Source organism: Typopeltis vanoorti, chromosome 12 (genome assembly GCF_054136105.1).
Source record: "Typopeltis vanoorti isolate ZY-2024b chromosome 12, IOZ_Tvanoo_1.0, whole genome shotgun sequence".
Classification (NCBI taxonomy): Eukaryota; Metazoa; Arthropoda; class Arachnida; order Uropygi; family Thelyphonidae; genus Typopeltis; species Typopeltis vanoorti.
The window spans coordinates 120574471-120595920 of NC_143560.1; the positions used below are offsets into that span (position 1 = coordinate 120574471).

A 21450-nucleotide genomic window follows, 5' to 3' on the forward strand; every position below is an offset into this window, starting at 1 on the left:
AGATGACATTTCTCCCACCAGTTGGAGAGAGTGACCATGTGGTTTTGACTTGGAAAATATGAATAGACATGCAGGAGTATCAAAGAGAAGGGAACGTATGTGGAATTATAAAGCAGGTGATTATAATAGTCTTAGACGTCAACTTGGGGAAGTTTCGTGGAGGGAGAAATTGGAAGACCGGTATATCATTAGTGCTTGGGAAATTATGAAGGAATATTTGTTAGCAGCAACGGTTAGCTGTATTCCACGAGTGAAGAAGAGGACACAATTTGGAGTAAAGTGGATGACAAACAGTATGAATAGAGGAACTGCATGTGAAAAAGAGGCTATGGAAGAGATATAAGGAGACAGGTGAAGAGAAGATGCATGAAGGATATAAGACACAGGCCAGTTGTGTGACTAGTATGGTAAGGAAGGCGAAACTGGAATATGAGTAAAGATTGGCCCTTAGATCTAAGAAAAATCCTAGGGAATTTTTTATCTATGTGGCCAGTAGGAGGAGAAATGACTGTGGAAGAATGACATTGTGGGATAAAAATGGGAATAGAGTGACTGATGCAGAGGACATAGTGGAATTGTTCAATGAACACTTTATTGGAGTATTTCATCCTGGAGGAGTCAATTTGAATACTAGAGGGATTGGGCAAGTTTGAGGTTTAGAGGTGCAGTAGCAGAACATGTTCCACATACTGAGTACTCTGGATGTTAGTAAAGCTGTTGGACTGGATGGTATTTCACCACGAGTTTTCAGAGAATGTGCTAAGGAACTAACAGTGCTTAGTTCCTTTACTAACTAACTTTGACCTGGCTTGTCAATGAAAGTCTGGCTGTGGGAAAGGTGTCCACGGAATGGAAAGAAGGTAAGATAGTGCCATTGCATAAGGGTGGTAGCAGACTGGAAGTGTTTAATTATAGGAGTAGACATGGATTTGTGAAAGGGCACTGCAAGAGGATTTGAATAAGCTAGATAGATGGGCAAATGAATGGGGGTGTCGGTTTAATGCTGCAAAATGTAAGGTCTTGTTTTAGCAATATGCTAACCTTTTATGATAAAGTTACAAGAGCACTAGATGAGGGAAAGGCATATACTGCCATTTTTCTAGACTTAGCAAAGGCATTTGACAGGGTGCCACATGATAAGCTGATATTCAAGTTGCAGCACATGGTTTGGATGTCAGATTGGTCAACTGGATTCAGGATTGGGTGTCCAATAGGTATCAGAGAGTTGTGTATGGTGGAGTAGTTTCAAGGAAACAGAGGATTACAAGTGGGTTCCCACAGGGCTCAATACTGGGACCACTATTGTTTAATCTTTATATCAATGACATTGGTTGTGGATTGCAAGGGGATATTCAGTTGTTTGCGGATGATGCGAAGCTGGGAAGGGTTATTAGTAATAGTGCAGATGCGGCAAATTTCTGTTGTCCTTACACTAAAATTGGTAACCATAATCATTTGCCTGTAATGTAAAAAAAATGCATCACTTTTATTTACTATTCTCCTCGAAGTTTAACATCATTAACAAATAACTAAATTCCCTTTCAAATCATCTTTGGAATCACTAGTGTATAAATTAAAAGCATTCATAGATCGTGTTACTGAAACTTTTGGTACACCACTGTTTCCTCACTTCTTGAAATCTGCTGTACCATATATCACTCTTGAATATCTACCAGCTCTTCTTTTATGCAGTGCTACAGCTTCATATCCATCCCTATATGTGCCAATTTACTCCACAGATTTTCATGTAATGTCTAAGTGAATAGGAATGCTACTGAAAAGTCTAACCCAACTATCAATTTGTTATGGATGATGAGTGAACTACCAAGGTAAGATCTCCTTTCACAAATCTGTGTTTTACTCTGCAGGGTATCATGTTTCTATTCATGCTTTTGCTTGTATTGGTCTTAACAAGCTTTTCCAAAGCTCCCAACTACAACTACTGGAAGGATACCAACCTAGTTGAAACATCTTGGACCCTTTATTATGTTATGCAATTGGAACTATCTTGTAATTGGAACCCTCAATATTTTTTTGCCTACTTGACTGAAAATGTATTAATCCTGTCAGTATCAACAGTTATTTAACTTTGACACAAGATAACTGAATTATACTTCTTTTTTTTTTAATGCATCTGTTCATTGAAATAACAGGACAACAGAAATTTGTTATAGTGGACAGTTTGCTATAATGAATTTCTTTTGGCATGGCACTGCACTTTGGGCTTGGATCGGGATTTTCAGTAGTTTTTTTATGGCAAGTGAGTTTATTATAAGTAATGTTTGCTATAGTAAAAGTAAATTGAAATTAGTTGCTAAAATGTCAACAACCTTTAACAATTATTTTAAATCATTATCTTTTTTGCAGGAAGCAAATAACTTTCGCATCACATGTCCTTTGGATCCCTCTCAGTAAGTAACAGTTTTCTGCAAGTATAAAATACATATTGTTGAAATTCTCTCATTAAAGACAGCAGTTTATTTTTTGTGTTTTTCTTTTTTCTCTATAGATAGCCCATTCTAAGAACTTAAACATCTATTGACATGATAAGTTGGTCGATTGGTAGAGCCTCTGCTTCTAATGGCTCATGAAAAGTTGAGCAGGTTTGAGCGCGGTTAGTAGTTAGAAGGAGACCAATCGTTCGATGGTGTTGGCACATTCTCCCTCGATGAGTCTTTGGACTCCCTGGAGGTGTCACATAATAATAATAATGATACATAAACTATGCCACCAGCAGTCTCAGCCATGTAACTAAAAATAGAGACACTGAATAAATTTTACAAATAAAGAACTCAAGCAGGCTGATTTGTCTTTTTACTAGTGAAAGTTCTGAAAAAAGAGTTGCAACCATTTTAGCTTGCAATAATGGTCATAATTTATAATTATGAATCTTTTTACAATTGCTTCTATGTTAGTTTTCGTTTTGTAACACATATGATTAGCACTTGTGATGTGCACATTGAGAAATTGATATTTATGTTAAAAAAAAAAAATGGAAAGTATTTGAGATTATTGTATTTACTGATATATGATGTGATACTGATATATCACTGTACATGTAACAATTGAAATAATTTCAATACTTCTTTATTGTAATTCACAATTGTTAAGTGTACAGTGATATCTGTCGTTTGTTGTAAAGACATTCTTCTTTCGCTAATGATGATAATGTGCCAGCCATTACTGACTTCTTGCTTGCCACTTACTTGAACAAGTATGCATGCTTACTGAGGAGATTGATGGGTGATTGAAAGCTGACAGAGAGAGAGGAGAGCATTCAGTACTGGGAGCAACAAAAAAAAAAAAAAATTAAAGAAGAAGAATGAAATGGAAAAATTTGAGAACATAGACCAGAGAATTTTGGTTTAGGAAGTGTTTTGAAAATGTGACAGTCAGAATGTATTAACAGAGAATTTCGAAAAAGGGAATCTTGACCTTTGACTGGAAAAGTTGATACTGTCAACAAGCAAATTGTAATTAAAGGACACACACACACTGGAAAAGTTGATACTGTCAACAAGCAAATTGTAATTAAAGAACACACACACACAAGTAGACATTCTTTTTTAAATGTTCGAAGAAATGCTAGATGGAAAGTTTTGTCTTCTGGCTCAAGGACACAAGAATTTTCTAAGAATAAGTAGTGGAATTAGAGAAATCTAAAACTGCAAAGTGGCATTAATGAAGAATCTTTACTTGGAGACATTTTTTTAAGTAGTAAAAGAAACTGCTTTTATCTAAGTAATGAATTTGTGATTTGTGTTCCTTGTAGTTAAATTCTTGAGATAAGAATATTTATATTCAGTGAAACAGTGAGGATGAATGGAACAGTATATGCTAAATAAGGAAAAACTGCATAGTCCCATGGAAATTAAGAAGTTTTATCTTTGAGAAAAGGGCCTATAAAGAACTGACTCCAATTGTCATTTGTTCCAAAAAAAATAAGATGTTCAGTCTGGAAGAATGATTAAGTATGTATTATTATTATTATTACGGGTATCTCCATGGAGTCAGTAGACTCATATGTATAAAACAACCAAATAATAGAATGAGTCAGAATGAATTTATCCACTAAGGATATTGGATATATCAAAGTATAATCTTATTTAGAAGGCCTTGGATCCAAATAGTTTTAAAATTACTATATTATCTTTATTTACCATGTATATAGCTTTATTTAGTTTCATTAAATATACATTTTTTTTTATTTGGTCTTAAGTCAACCATTTCCTGTATTCTAAAAAGAAAAAACTAATTGCATCAATCATATTGTATCAATTGCATCAATCAATTGTATGGAAAATGAGAGAATGGGTGTGCAAGATGAACAAGGAAACGGGGAGGCTCAGGGTGGACAGGGGTGCACAGCTTGAGAAAGTTGGATGCTCTAAGAGGATGTGAGAGCATGTGTAAACAGGAAAGGAATGAGATGACCTGGGATCAAGAAGAAACTGTTGGAATTGAAGAGGGTTCTAAAATGAATAAGCAGAAAGGGAAATGGCCCCAGTCGAGCATGGAGAGAGAGAGAAATCACATCGAATGAGAGGTATCAGTGGAACTAGCTGAAGATCCATGAATGAGTTGTTGTGTTTTATACAAATGCTAAAAATGCAAGAAATAAGGCAGATGAAATGGTTGCACTAATTGTCTGTTCACCTAAAAATTATTGGAATAAGTGAGACATGGTTAGATGAGGATGACATCCTGACAGGAATAGAGATGGAAGCGTATGATGTGTTTTGTGAGGATAGAAGAGGTATAAAGGGAGGGTGAGTGCTATTGATAATAGACAAAGAGTTATGTCCATACAAAGTAGAGATGCAAAAGGGAAATAGTATCAATGGTTTTGAGGCAGTATGGTGTGAGATAGAGGTAAATGGAATGAATTACTTGGTTGGATGTTGTTATAGACCAGGTAAGGTGGATGGTAGTGACTATGAAATGTATAATCAAATTAGCCAAGCAAATAAGAAAAGAGTGATCATTATGGGCAATTTTAATTATGGCAATATAGACTGAAATGGTGAGATAGCAACTGGAAGTAAAGAAAATGAGTTTCTTGATTTTCGAGGGATAACTACTTCAGACAGTATGTAACAGAGAGCACACGAGGATTGAGAGTCTTGGATTTTTGGTCATCTCATCAGAGGATGTAATTATAAATGAAGTGTCATATCACCCACCAATTGCTGAGAGTGACCATGAGATCACTCTTACCAATTGTGTCATACTGGCAACTACCCAGGTTGTGACCTGTGAGGACCTCTGTAAGAAAAGGGTATATGTGGAACTACAAGGGGGGGGGGATGATTATGAAGAGCTCAGGAGACAGCTTACAGGTATAGCATGGAATGAGGAGTTAGCTGGAAAAGAGATCAATGCAGCTTGGGGGATTTTCGAAAACTATCTAGTAGATGCAATGTCTAAATGTATTCCAAGTTGGAGAAGATTAAATAAGGTAGGTGTGAAATGAATGAATAAAGAGATAAAGCATGCCATACAGAGAAAAAGGGCATTATGGAGGCAGCATAAAAGAAGTGGAAATAACCAATTCCATGAGGACTACAAAGACCAAGCAAGGAGAGTGACTTGGTTGGTGAGGGTAGCTAAAGAGACGTATGAACAGCTGTTAACTAATGAAGCCAGAAAGAATCCTAAGAAGTTCTTTTGATATGTAGCCAACAAAAGAAAGAATGATTATGGAAGGATGACATTGATTAAAGAAAATGGTATAAAGATAGCTGTTGCAGAACTTGTGGTGGAGATATTTAATGAGCAGTTCATAAAGGTCTTTCAATCTTGTGAATATGACTTCATGGGGGATCTCTCTTCCCCATTGATAATGGGGAAGAGAGACTGACTGTAAGTGAGCAAGAGGTGTATGAGGATTTGAGCAAACTAGATCTAAATAAGGCTGGTGGAATTGATAATATATCACCATGTATTCTGAAGGAATGTGCCAGGGAGTTGATGCTGGCCTTGACATATTTTTTTAATATGAGTCTTGCACTGGGTCAAGTTCCTAAATAGTGGAAGGAGGGCAAGATTGTGCCACTTCATAAAGGAGGTGATAGAACTCAAGCATCAAACTATACTACAATATCTGGGTGCCAGGTGTTGTAGTTAAGTTGTTGGAGAAGCTTGTGAGAAGTAGGATCCAGAGTTGGGTTGACAACAATGGTATTATCTTTGATGGACAGCATGGATTTGCTAAATGGAGGTAATGTTTTAGTAATCTACTTACTTATTACAAAAAAGTGACTGCTTCCTTGGACAGAAGAGAAGGATACACAGTAATATACTTAGATTTCACAAAGGCTTTTGATAGATTACTGCATGATAAGTTGATAGTCAGACTAGAGTGGATGAGGTTGGATATTAGATTGATACATTGGATTGAAGACTGGCTATCTGATAGGTATCAACAAGTTGTGTATGGGGGAGCAATATCCAGGAAAAGGAAAGTTACTAGTGGTGTGCCTCAGGGCCTGTTTTAGGGCCATTACTGTTTAACTTGTATATTAATGATATTGGAGAAGATTTAGATGCAGATATTCAGTTGTTTGCAGATGATGCAAAGTTGGGACGAACCATGAACAATAGAGAAGATATTGTGGCCTTACAAGAAGACTTGAATAAATTGAGTGATTGAGCATGGGAATGGGGATGTGAGTTCAATGTTGCAAAATGTAAGGTTTTAAAATTTTGAAAACAAAAATGGATGCAGAATTTATGCTTGGTGAGGATATATTGTCGGAGGTGGAGGAAATAAGAGATCTGGGGGTGATAGTGGATAAGGATCTGAAATTTAGGGGACACATAGCCAAAATTGTGAAGACAACACAAAGGCTTCTGGGAATGATGAAGAGGACACTGACTTGTAGAAGTAGGGAGATTCTTGTTCCATTGTATAAAGCTTTGATTAGACCACACATGGACTATTGTGCCCAGATTTGGTCACCTGGTTTTCAGAAGGATGAAGAGATGTTGGAAAGGGTCCAGAGGTGACTGACTAAGGTAGTTTCTAACCTCTGGAATGTCGAGTATGAGTAAAGATTGAGAAGATGCAACTTGCAGAGTCTGTGGACAGGAGGGAGAGGGGAGATATGATAGAGACCTACAAGTTAGTAAGGGGTTATTATAGGATCAATGCTGGAGAGGTTCTACAGAAAATAGTGGGAGATCGGGGGAGAACCAGAGAATCTGTCATCCCTGGAAGCTGTATAAGGAATGTGTGAGTAGGGGAGTGAGAAGCAGGTTTTTTTCATGCAGAGTTATGACTGATTGGAATGCCTTGTCTGAGAGTGTGGTGTCTGCAGAGAAATTGAGTGTGTTTTAAGCACTGTATGATGAGCTATATGTATGATAGAAGGACCTCCTAGATGAGTCTTTGACTCCGTTGGGGTCTTTGGTGGTAATAATAATAATAATAATATTGAATTCTTATATATACTTAACACTCAGTTTGAAAAGTGTGTGCAGAACACACAAAGATAAATATGTGATTTTAAACAAATTGGCATAGTCTGTTTTAAAGAGATAACAGGTTGAAATGTGATAGATGCAAGCATCCCACAAATTTTCCTGTTCTGAGAGAATAGGACAACTTTGGTATTCTCACACTTGTATACTGAATTTATTGATCCTGACATCACTTCTTTGTTAAAGATTAATGGTTTTTGTTGTATCATCTCTATTCATTTAATGACCCTAGGCGTAACTGCATGTATTTGCATTTCAGTAGCCTATTTATTTAATATGCTAGTTATTATTATTATTATTTAGGACTTCATGGAGTCAAAAGACTCATTGCAGGAGGTCCTTCCTAGGAAACACAAAGTCTATCAAGACTCATCGAGGAAACACAAAGTCTATCATACCACTCCTTAAACTCATTGACCGTTCTCGCTCTCACTACTCTATCAGACAATGCATTCAACCACCCTCTATGCAAAGAAACCACTCTTCACCCTCTTGCTCACAGTTTCCTTTCATAACTTCCTGGAAGGCCCCTTGTCATCACTCCTTCCTGCTGTTCAACCAAGTGAAAGAACTCCCCAGTGTCAACCCTGTAACCACCTCTCAGTGCAAACCTTCTTTCCCATATTACTCACGATTTCCGTTAGATGGCCTGCCAGTAAGAGACACCTGCAGCATCCAAGCTATTCACCAAACTCTGCAGTCCACATTCCTTCAGTCGATTCTCATAACTAACATTGTACAGTCCTGAAACCATCATTAATCATTTTTGAAAGTATTTCACTGTAATCATTACTAGTTTTCCTTTCCCGCCCAGCCATTCGGTTATTTCATTCTTGAAAGCCTTGCATGTATTTGCTACCAGCTGACATTTTTCTGAAGGAAATGAATGACATGAATTAAACTGCACAAGACACATCAAAATCCTCTCCCCCTTCCTGTTGCTTCTGTTTTGTTTTTTTTTCTTTTGCAATATAGACAGTCCATCCTAAAATTCTAAACATCTATGGACATGACAAAATATGACCCTAACAGGTCATATTTTGTCATGTCCATATTTTTTAGCTACCCCTTCACCTAGTGGGTAGCTAAAAAATATGGTTTTCAAGATATCACAAACAAATAGGCTTGAAACTGAAAGGCAAATTGGGGACCTACTTCTTGGAGGCAACATGGCTTGAAAAAGTTCCGTGCTTGGTATCTAGAGTAGGATTTCTGATTTTTGGTCTTGAGAGTACTATCTAATCCTTAGTCCACAGTATAATACTAAAGTACAGTAGGTGTGCAACATTTAACAGGTGGAATTTGCACGAAAACAAAATTATGTCAGTGACATTTTAATTATTGAAACAATAGCAATATTTTTAGTATGAAATATTTTTGCAATGTGTAGCTCAGTGGAAGTGGCACTTGGTCGCTCGAAGTTAGACTTAGGTTCAAGTCTAGTTGCCGACTGGAGGAACTTTTCTAAGCCTATCTTCGACTGGTTCCTGAATTAGTTGATCTCTGGCACGGGCAAGCGGGTTTTTTCTCCCAGAAACTCTGGTTTTTCGTCCCGTAAACTCAAGAAAATTGACTGTAGTACCTACAGTATTTTCAGACAGTAACATATCCTGTTAGGGTTAGGTACTGAGAGATTGCAGCACTTGCTTGCCAGTCTCTTCGTCGGTGGCCACATATAATTAGTGATGGACATGGGCAAGCTATCTCTGATTGATTACTGGTGGGGATTGAACTACCCCACTCAGTCTCCAAAAGCTAGATAGGGTATAAAAGCCTCACCTACTCCCTATAAGGGAATAAAAGGCATTAGCTGATTTATTATTTATTTTTATTACTTGTACTAAGCCACAACCTACAACTTTAATTTGACCTTCTGCAGCTATAGATAAATATAGTTTTTATAAATATACAGCCAGTTTCTGCCAAAAAAACTGGTTTCAGAACTTGCAAGTTTTGCTACAAATGTTTTGGGCACTTTATAATCTATCTCAATGTCTTTAACAGGCCTTTAAGGCCCACAACCCTCTAAGCATGCTTGGATTTCTTAACCGAAATACGAGGATAGAATGGTCACCCCCTATGCCTCGAAGTATTCCTGGCTGTATCCCTATGTGTATGTGTTCACAGGGCCGGTTTGCCTGCTTGCGGGATGAAAAATGCCAGATAAACTAGCGGAAAAAACCCTGCTGTCCATGCCCAAGATTGGCTAACTTGGCTATGGCTGAGGAAGATCCTTCAGCTCCTCACGTCTTCGACAGGAATCAAACCTAGGACACTTCTTCCCCAGTCATATGGTTGCAAAGCGCAAAACCACTAGGCTAATCGCATGGACCACACTTTATAATGGGAAAACTAAATTTCTGATTTTAATTTTTAAATAATAAAATTGTGATCATTCTGCATGCATTAAAATGAAATAGTAGGATCGATTCTTTGGGTTTTTGTGAAATATGTTCATGTAGCTCCTAAATGTGAAAACAGTAAGCAGAAATAGTGAAGCTTATCTAGTAATGGAAGTGCCTGTATATTCCAACTAAATTTAGTTCTAAATTGCTAAATATAGTTCTAACTAAAATGAATTTTTTTTTTTTTTTCAAATTATGTTAAAAGTATTTAAATGGCATACCCGGCTGTGTCCTTTTAAGAAGTTAGGGATGACATGGTTTTCCGTGCCCAAGTTTCACTTGATTGAGCCAAAATATGTATGTATGGTAATTCATTGTAAGCCCCTCATTATGGGGGAGGGGGTTCAACCCATCCTAAGGGACAGATGGGAAGGATAGAAAGAAAAAGTTGAAGTTGAAGATAAAATACTTGAATGTAGAATACAATAAAACTCTTCTTAATACATCAATCTTGAACCATGTAGCAAGTTTGTAGTTTTTGTTCGTTTAAAATCTGAAGAAGAGATTCTTATGAAACAGCCATCACACCATCATGCTGCTGGCTTTTTGTATATTTTATGTGTTGTGTTCCTTACTATTCTTTTCATCTTGCAAAATCCATTTTCTATTTTATCATCTATTAGTTCCATTCATGTTTTTTCTGGCTGTGGAGTATATACAGGGTGTCCCAAAGTTCTGAAATATTTAAATAATTCATAAAAATCAGAAAACTTGATATATTGTGAATAAAGTGAAGCACAAGGATAGGGAATTTTTTTTGGCAGGGAGAAAAAAATTAGTTTTCAAAATTTCGCTGATAGATAGCACTGTACCACATGCCTCATTTGCAGATGCATGCAATGATGGGGGGTGAACAGAATTATTTTTGTGAAAAGAAAAATTTGTTGCTGTGATGCTTACATTGGTATATAAGACATTGTTAGTGAAGTTGTTTTATATAAGTTCAGAATCGGTAGTGTAAACTTTATGAAAGTTTCGAATGCAGAAAAGAATGAAGAAAGGTCAAGGTCCTACCACTCCTGCTAGACTACAGTCTCTAATATGACATTTCAAGGAAAGTGGAAATTTGTCAGATCGTCTTCGCACCGGCAGACTACCGAAGCCTGTACCAGCATTGTGGTATTGCAAATAAATGCCTTAGTGGCACAATCAACAAGCGGTGTAAGCAGTGCATGGGAAGCTGCAAGAATCGCAGGCATAGTGATTCTTGTTGAATTTGGACGCAGGACAATTCACACACCTACACAAAGGAGCTGTTGCATTCACTACAACTCACTGTTTGGCGCCGCTTCACTGCATCTGTCATTGTTGGTCCCTTTTTCTTTGAAGAGCCATGTGCAACAAGGGGCTGGAACACATGTTCAGTAAATGCACAGTGCTACTTGCAACTGCTATGTGAAAACATGGTACCATGCTTGTGGGAAAAAAAAAAATGTTCTTCACACAGTCATGTTCATGTAGGATGTTATTTAGAGATTGTCTCTATAAAGAGATTTTTACTCTGAGTATTTAGTATTTACACAAGGGTTGAATTCCAATTGGTACAATGACTTTTAACTGTTTCTTTTAGAGTCCAGAAAATCACTGACTCAAGACCAAATACAAAAAAATACACATTTAATAAAACTAAAACAATATATGCACTTTAAATAAAATTACATAACTACAGAATACGATCAAAGGCCTTCTAAAATAAATCTACACTTCAGAGATTTTCTTATCCAAAAATATTAAAATCACCCATTCTCTGACTCATTCTATTACTAGATTGTTTAACATATCTACCAGACCAAACACCTTGTTTTCACAATAACTGACTATGAACACAAAATGTTCATAGTCAGTTTCTTTATTAGGGCATTTTCCGAAAATATAAAATTTCTTCTTCTTTTCCATAGGATCCTTCCCTCCCCCCCCCTATATATAGCACACAATATTATTCCTCCTGTTTCACTGAAGTATAAATATTTCTTACCTCTTGCAGTTTGACCTATTTGATGCACAATTTACTGTACCAGAGAAAAAAAGTTTTTTATACTACTTCATAAACAACAGATCTAAGTAGAGCTCTTCATACCACTCTACAGTTTCAAATTTCACCAATTGCTTTTTCCATAGAAATCCAGTGTCCTTAAGACAGAATATGAAATTTTCCATTCAGCAATTCCTCAAACATTCAAATTAGAACATTGACTTCAAAATCTTCTTTTATAAACTAAATACTTATTGACAGTGTCAACTCCTCCAGTTTAAAGACTCAGACTTCTACAATTCTTTTTTGGAATCTTCTATTAATATTCTTCTGACTGTCACATAAAACTTCAAAACTTCCTAGGAACAAAATTCTTAAACTTCCATTACCATTAGTTTTCCTTGTTACCCCAATATTGAATGCTCTCTGTCAGCTGTCAATCACCTATCAAACTTCTCGGTGATCATATGCACTCCATGTAAATGGCAAGCGGCAGTTAAGTATAATGACTGTCACGTTGTCTCTGTTAGTGTGACAAGAATGTCTTTTCAAAACACAACACTTAATAATTTTAAATTACAATAAAAGGATTGAAGGTAACATATTTATCAGAATTCAAATGGTTTACATTTCATTTTGACAATATAATTCTAATCTAGCTTTCTTACATTTGTCTCTGTATTCTGTAAGAGTAAAAGCTGACTTATTTGCCAGGAACTTTTGATATGCTTTCTTCTTTTCCTTCACTGTCTCTTTAACTTCCTGTGTCCACCAGGGAGTTCTGATTTTTTTTTTTATCCTTGCACACAACCTCACCACATGCCTCTCTGGCAGAATCAATCAATGTTTTCTTCAGAATTTGCCACTGAATCTCCAAGGTTTGATTCCAGTTTGAGAACAGGAATCAAACCTTGGAGATTCAGTGGCAAATTCTGAAGAAAACATTGATTGATTCTGCCAGAGAGGCATGTGGTGAGGTTGTGTGCAAGGATAAAAAAAAAAATCAGAACTCCCTGGTGGACACAGGAAGTTAAAGAGACAGTGAAGGAAAAGAAGAAAGCATATCAAAAGTTCCTGGCAAATAAGTCAGCTTTTACTCTTACAGAATACAGAGACAAATGTAAGAAAGCTAAACAAAAATCATGGGAGGACTTTGGCAAGAATATAGAAAATAAATATCAAGAAGGTGGCAGAATATTCTGGAGGTTGTTGAAGAAGCTTAGGAATGGAGGAAAGAGTGCTGTAAAAGGAATTAGAGATGATAAAGATGACATGAAAACAGGAGAAAAAGATATCCTTGAAGTATGGAGTAATTACTTTGAAAAACTGCTAAATGAAACAAGCAGTGATGATAGCACAGTGATAAAAAACACTGACCAGGCATGCAGTCAGGAATACATATCCATACTTGAAGTAGAAAAAGCCATCAAAGGCTTGAAATGTGGAAAGGCAGCAGGAGTAGATGATATTCGACCAGAAATGCTGAAGTATGGTGGTATAAGAGTCTTACAGTGGCTGCACTGCATAGTTCAGAAAGCCTGGACAGAGGGACGAATTCCCGATGATTGGAGTAGAGCTCTCATAGTACCCATATATAAAAAGGGAAATAAAACTGAATGTGAGAATATTACAGAGGTATTTCCCTACTGAGTGCTCCTGGCAAGATCTATGCAAGTATACTTGAGAAACGGTTGAGAAGAATTGTGGAAGAAAAGCGTGGTGAAGAACAAGCTGGATTCAGGCCAAATAGAGGCTGTCAGGATCAGATCTTCACTTTACGACAAATAGTCAAGAAAGCATGGGAATATTACAAAGATCTGTATTTAAGTTTTGTCGATTTGGAAAAGGCATATGACAAGGTGCCAAGAGAGAAGCTATTCAATACGCTGCAGTTATATGGTGTCAGTGGGGCATTATATCAAGCAATACTTAGTCTTTATTTGAGATGTAAGTCAGCAGTTAGAATTGAAGGAAGTACAAGAAGATGGTTTAATGTTAAATCTGGTGTGAGACAAGGATGTACATTATCCCCTCTGTTATTCATTATCTATATGGATCACATTATGAAGGAATGTGGTATTAAACCTGATATCAAAATTGGAGATGTTAATGTGAGCTCTTTGCTTTATGCGGATGATGTTATACGTCTAAATAAATCCGGTACAAGTCTGCAAGATTCTCTTAATAAATTGAATAGCTGTTGTAATAGATATGGTATGAAGGTCAGCAATAAAAAGACAAAGACAATGAAAATAGGCAGAATCATTGAAAATGTCAACTGTGTTGTGAATGGAGAACCTGTGGAACAAGTAAAACATTTCAGCTACTTAGGCATGATTTTTACTGAAGATGGTAAATTAAATATAGAAATAGACAACAGAATCAGCAAAGCTGGTATGGTGGGAAGTCAATTGAATAAATTCATATGGAATAAGAAAGAAATTAGTCGGAACACTAAATTAGCTGTATACAAGACAGTGTTCAAACCAGTTTTAACTTATGGATCTGAGAGCTTTGTCAGAAGTAAAACACTTGACCAAAGACTAGAGACCGCAGATATGAGAGTCCTGAGAAAGATTAGAGGCGTGAACAGATGGCATCAATGGCAATAACATATTAAAAATGAGGATATTAGGAAAGAACTTGACATTGTCAGCATCCAGGAATGCATTAGCAGAGCTAATCTCAGGTGGTATGGTCACTTAAATAGAATGGGAGAGGAAAGATTAGCAAAACAAGTGTTCTCTGCCAGGTTGGCAGGAAAACGACCCAGAGGAAGACCAAGATATAGGTGGATTGATACAGTACAAAGTGCCTTAGACGATAGAAATATAAGATCTGATAATTTTGGAGTCTTGACAAGTAACAGACTGATTTGGTGGAAAATTGTAGATAGGAAGTTAGTAATGATGTAATTTTTTCATGTAGTACTGTCATATCCTGTACACCCCTTGAGGGTACATGGCAGGAATTTGATGATGATGATCTATTTGTTCTAAGTTTCATTTGTAATTCAGTACATATATGTGCATACATAGCATACACAGATCTACTAACTTACCTAGAATAGTTTTTATTGTATTTAGTACTTTTTTGCATGAAAAGTACCTGCAGCAATAACCTTTTTCAGAACAATTCTGTGTATCACCTGTTCAGTTCCAGTCCTAAGAAGTGGGAATTACTACAAAACCATATTGGTTTTTCTCTTTGTGGTGTGTCCGAAACAAGATGGTCAGATCATGTTGAATGTGTGAAGCCTTTTGCAGCTCACTTGTCTGCCATTAAATTAGGATTGGAAAACCTCTTAGAACTAAATTTGACAGCCAAAACAAGAAATGAAGTCCATGGAGTTTTATTATATGTGACATATATGTGACAGTTTTATTATATGTGACATATAATATGTGACATATATGTGACACAGTTAATGTCAGCCATATGTACCATATGGCTGACATTAACTGTGTGTTAATGTCAGCCATATGGTACAAAATATTAGCTGGCATAGATATTTGCTACAATGTCATCTAAGCTAGAAATGCTACACTGGATGTTGAAGTAGCAAACACAGAAACTCTCCTTACAGAGCTGACAAAACTTTGAAACAACTGGAAATGTATGTGGAATGAAGCCAAATTGATTGTGTCAAACCTGAATATAGAAATAAAACTCTTCCATAGATATGATGCAGTTAGGCTGAAGAGAGCAAGGCCACATTATGACAGCACACCTGATGCTCACTTGGAAGAAATGAATGACAGATGATACTCCAGAAGAGGCCTACTTCAGAAAGTGTGTGTGTGCTTTACTTTTTGGTAGACAATGTTATATCTGGATTAACTGTTTGCTCCAATGCTGTTAAGCAGTTGCCAGAAAAATTTGATTTCTTGTGGAAATATCTCACTATGTCTGAAAGTGATGTGGAGAGAAAAGCTTTATCAGAGCAATATCCTGCTGACCTTAATGGTGATGATTTTGGAAAAGAAATGCAACATTTACTTCCAGTGCATAAAGTAAATTTTGGAAATGCACAGTTAAAAGCCATTAGATCTGTTGAACTTGTTAACATAGTGCAGACTTGGTGACCTGTTTCCAAATGTTTGTATTAGTTAAAAATACTGTTAACAATTTCAGCAACAGTAGCTTCTGGAGAGAGTGAGAGAGAGAGAGAGAGAGGTCATTTAGCAAACTTAAGCTAATTAAGAATTATTTAAGGTATATAATGTCTCAGGAACTTCTTGTGGATTTGACCAGGGTAAGTATTGAATCAAACATTGCCAGAACAATTAATTTTCATGCTGTGATTCGAAATTTTTCACAAAAAAAGATGAAGAAAGTGCTTTTTTTAAAAGTAAATGGTAAGTTTATCTACGTTTGTTTACTAATACTTTTGTCTTTTGATGATCTGATATGCATTGCAATATAAAAGGATGTGTCAATGTGAATTCTTTTTCCTTATGTGTATTGTAGCATAAGCAAAGATATTCAAATCAAACATGCTTTCTTATTTCTGATCCTCTTTTCTTTTATTTATATATCATGGAAGGAGTATAAGACCATAAAGTCTTAAATCCACATCCTCTTTCATCTTCCATATCCTTTTTTGACTTTGCAGGTTACAGCTCATAGCATAGTTGATAAAAGCAGAATGACTAATGGAGAAGGGGCCCAAAAGAAACTTTTTTTTTTTTGTTACCACAGTTTACTAAATGAAATACTTTTAGTCATTTCTTTCTTTCCCTGGTGGATCATGGTATCTTCTGATAGCGTGAAATAATTCTCTTATTAAAAACCTTCATTCTTCATTTCATATTAAACTTACATTCATTATCCAGTCTTTGAGTTTGAGTTTATGTGCCAAAGTGGCTCTGTTAGAAGTATGGCATAGTTCCTTTTTATTATCGTATTTCATACTGAAGCTCATAATAGCTGAAAAAAATTATCTTCAGACTCAAATTTGCCTTTGAAAAGTCCAAAAATATAAAACTTTCATTGTCTCAGTGTTAGCGAGTTGTCCCCATTAGTCTCACAAATGAAGATTCTGTGATTTCATGGATGCCAATATGTCAGCTTTATAACTTTGTACCTCTCTTCCAACTATTACTTTGATAATTTACTTTAGGCATCAGCAGCATACTAATTTTTCATAAGTGAAACAAAAAGAATAAAGTACTGATAGCATTTATTAATTGGAAAGTAGTGATAGTTTCTAATTAAAAACAAATTTCATTTACCTTCATATTTTGAAAATGTATGCATATTTGTTTGTGCATAGTGTATTTAAAGCTACACTATGCACCATTAAAATATGGAGATTTTTATTCATTTATACTGATAACTGTTATGAATCCTTTTAAATGCCAGTTGCTTGCTTGTCAACATCTGTCAACAGTTACTATGTAAAGTGCATTAACAAGTATAAAAAATGAAGGCATATATGCCTGTAAATATATCAGAAGTACATAAATAATAAGGAAAAGTTGCCATTGAGAGCAATATATTTATTATATGGCCTGTGTAGCTCAGTAGAAATGATGTTGCTTCCTTAGCAACTAGGCCACCTAAAGAAAGGCCTAGATTCAATTCTGGTCGCTGACTAGAGGAACTTTTTCTGAGTCTTTCTTTGACCATGGGAATATACCTTCAGAACAGGAGTTGCTTTAGCTTGTAACTACTTAAAAGACATGAACTCTGCTACTGTGCATTGATAATGTTTACTGGCCACTGACAACTGTTTCAAACTTTTGGCTCCCATCAGTGACCGGGAAAACTTAAGAGGACAAAAAAAACCTCTGTTCCATATTACAGCACTCCTGTGTAAGAGATTCGTATTCTTTGTAGGGTTTATATATATATATATATCAGTGGTGTTGTGTGCCCATTTAGGTTGGTTGTGCTGATGTGCATAGCACATCAGCACTCATCAGTATAAATCATTCATCTTAATTGGTCCGATGCAATTAATTGTAGGATAACTTTGAATACTTTCATGTATCAATTAATATAATTTTAAATATGGAATGCATAAAGGTCAAATGAACAATAACTATGCTTCACGTGCAACATTTATGTGAGAAGCACAAAGGGTTATGCTTTGTAGTGAGATTAGATTATCATTGGCAACTTCTAGAGTGAGACATGGATAATTTGAATTTTGATACGACTTAAATGCAGCCATATAATATGCACAAAAATCAGAAAAAGTAATTACTTGGGAAATTATTATTTTTCCAGATTGAACCAAAGATGGGCTGAAATAAAACTTGTTTTACTTACTTATTATGCGCAGGTCCAAACTCATTCGACTATAATCATACAATTTGTGAAAGCTCTGGTAGAAAACCAGACGTTCAGTACATTGTCAACCCTGTTTCCCATTTTAAATATGGGCAAAACAGTTATAAATTATTTATAAAAATTATAAATACATATTAAAAACTTGTCTATATCAGTGTCATAAACACGTCAGTTCACACTTCATGCACGTAAAACAGATGTAACTCAGAAAACAGAAACTCATGACAAATGACAATGTTCAATTGAATTGCGTCAAATAATAACCAATCACAGCCACTAATGACTTCTGGATGCTATTGTCCCAGCCCACACCCTGCCTCGTCTTCTGGGCTGTTTAAAACCATTGGAATGTTAAGATTTTGACTTGCTGTGCCATCTGCGCATCTGTTTAAAGGACTCAAAGGTGTCAGTATTTGTGACTGCACACCTGGACTATTAACACGAATATTATGCAATGTTTGCACGCTGAAAATGTGCAAACATTGTATAATATTTGTGTGTGTGTGTGTGTGTGTGTTGCAAATGCATTGATGTGGGTGGGCTTAGATATTCCAAGAACTACACACCTTCACAGGCTAACACCTATGTAGTCTGGTGTTTTTGAATCCAATCATACTCAGTTTGAATATGTACAGGTAACCCTCATATAACGTGGATGTTAGGTTCCACAGAAATGCTGCGTTATATAAATCGCATTATGCGAGACTCATATCACAGAAAAAGTAGGGTTATGTTCCGAAATTTTGTAAATTATGTAAACAACAATGACATACTCAACAAAATTGGGGAGTTTTGGGATAATAATAATCATTCATTTTTTAGTCCTTGGAGATCTGAGGAGCTGAGTGGGAAATTAAATACATATATACAAAAATGTTTTGGGAAAGTTTGGAGAAAAGAGCAAAGAAAATAATTTTAAGTACCTGCTTAATATCTGCTTAGGATATGAACTAGTCACAGAACTAATCAATCCTGTGACTTGTGGGAGGTGCAAAAAAGAAATTAACTGAGTATGGGAATTGATAAGGCATCATCTGACAAGTAATACATAACTGTATACCAAGAGTGAAGCAAATAAATATGAACAGTGAAATTGGGCAGGTGATATTGGGAAAGAAGATATGGAGGAGGTACAAATCATAGTGGTCACAGACAAGATAGGTGACAGATATTGTAAAGAACGAAAGTGTAGAATGAGAGGAGATTAGTCAGTCAGGCCAAAGATAATTTAAGAGAATTCTGCTATATGGCAAGCAAGTAGAGGAATAATCATATAAGGGTGACACTGGTGGATAATTATAGTAACAGAGTGACCGTAGGAAAGGATGTAATGAAGTTATTTGAAATTATTTAATGAGCATGTTGAATAATTTTGAAAGTATGTTGTGAGGGAGGGCAAAAAAAAACAGAGAGAGAGAAAGCAAGTATTAGTTTGTTCTTAAGATGATTGTCTCCCAAATCTTTGGCAACTTTATACAGCCATACTAGTTGAGGTTTGGAGTATGTTTCAAGGCTTCTGTTGATTCCAGGAACAACCTCTCTGACTTGTAAAAGCTTCTGTGCAGCACTTTTCTTTTTTTCCAATCGATCCTGTGGGCAGGGGTATTGAAAGCATGGTCTGCTAGACCTGACTTACCATAGCGATAGTGCTGGATGTGTTTGTTATGTTCACTGAAGCGGATGTCCACAGTTCTTCCTGTCTCTCCTTAGTAGGCTCAATGACACAAACGAGGCATTTCATAGACTCCTGGATGTGATAAAGGAGAGATTCTGTCCTTGGGTGAGCAAATGAGAGTTGCCAATTTCACATACGGTTTAAATACGGTGTGTAGTTTAGAGTGCTTTGTTAAGCACTCTAGATATCTTTTCAGATGTGCCTTTAATGTATGGTATGGTGACAGTTTTTGTGATCTTCTGTGGTAGACAGTGAGGGGGCAGATTTCCACAGAAGTCTACCGTAGAAGACCACAACAAAACTGTCATACATTAATCCCATACATTAAAGGCACATCTGAAAAGATATCTAGAGTGCCTAACAAACACCAACTATACACTGTATTTAAATCGTATGTGAAATTGGCAACTCTCATCTGTTCATCCAAGGACAGAATCACTCTTTTATCACATCCAGGAATCTATGAAGTGCCATGTTTGTGTCATCGAGTCTACTATGTAGATACCCCCCCCCCCTGCTCACAGGATTTCAAACGTATGTTATGCTTGAAACATACTCCAAACTTCAACAAATATGGCTGTATAAATTTTCCAAAGATTTGGAAGACAGTCATCTTAAGACCAAACTAATGCCTGCTTTCTCTCTCTTTTTTTTTTTTTCTTCAACATAGATGGCACCTGATTAGGCTTTAGTCTTTGTGTTGCACATTACAATTTTTCAAACTAGTCCCATTGTTATACCAGATTGTGGTTGTCTTGCGTACTGTGACAAACTGTTTTTGTGCTCTGAAGATACTGGATAGAATACCAGTGAAATATTAGCAATAAGTTAATAAATAGTTATTTGCTTATCAGTGTGTGTTCTCATTTATACCATTAAAAATAATCAACATGTACGACGAACACATAAGCCTTCCTACACATTATTTAATGAGCACTTTATACCAGTTAAATGATGCTATGCAACGCATAGAAGGGAGACAAATAATAGGGGAAAGTAGGTTATAGAATCAGAGGTGTATCAGGTGTTGATTGGGTTAGATGCTAATAAGGCTCTAGGAATGGATGACATATCACCATGTATTTTTAAGGAATGTGCAGAAGTGTTAGCTGTGCCCTTGATCTGGTTATTTAATTAGTCTTGCAAAATTCCTAATGAGTGGAAAGAAGGCAGAATAGTATCACTCCACAAACATGTCCTAGGACAGAAATTTCCAATTGTAGACCAGTCTGTGTGTGTGTGTGTGTGTGTATATATATATATAAAATTGGATTGATGGATATAGGATTCTTCATGATACAGTAATTGATATATAGGTTATCATGTAATTTCTTATTTTAAAGATTATTATTCATATACTGTGATATTCTTGGACTTTGCAAAAGCATCTGATAGATTACCTTGTCACAGGTTGGTGTACAAGCTGAAGAAAATGAGATTAATTACCATAGATTGGCTCCCTATGCAATGCCAGCAAGTTGTGATATTTGTGGCTCTTACCCATGAAATGTTTTTGTGTAAACATATAGTACATTAGTACTGTGGGTGGGCTAAGAATATTTTTATTAATTTTTTATTGATTTTTTAAATAGTCTAGAAACCCTGCTTTAGAGACCAAA

At 36.1% G+C, this 21450-nt stretch overlaps 1 protein-coding gene across 1 annotated transcript in view; it reads left to right on the forward strand.

Annotated features, from left to right (window-relative positions):
* Positions 1–21450, forward strand: part of LOC150101186 (tRNA:m(4)X modification enzyme TRM13 homolog) — a 300267-nt gene that overhangs the window by 16524 nt on the left and 262293 nt on the right. The window contains exon 2 of the mRNA XM_090401720.1: positions 2368–2411. Coding sequence (XP_090257846.1) covers positions 2368–2411 — 44 coding nt within the window. The remainder of the gene's footprint in view (positions 1–2367; positions 2412–21450) is intronic.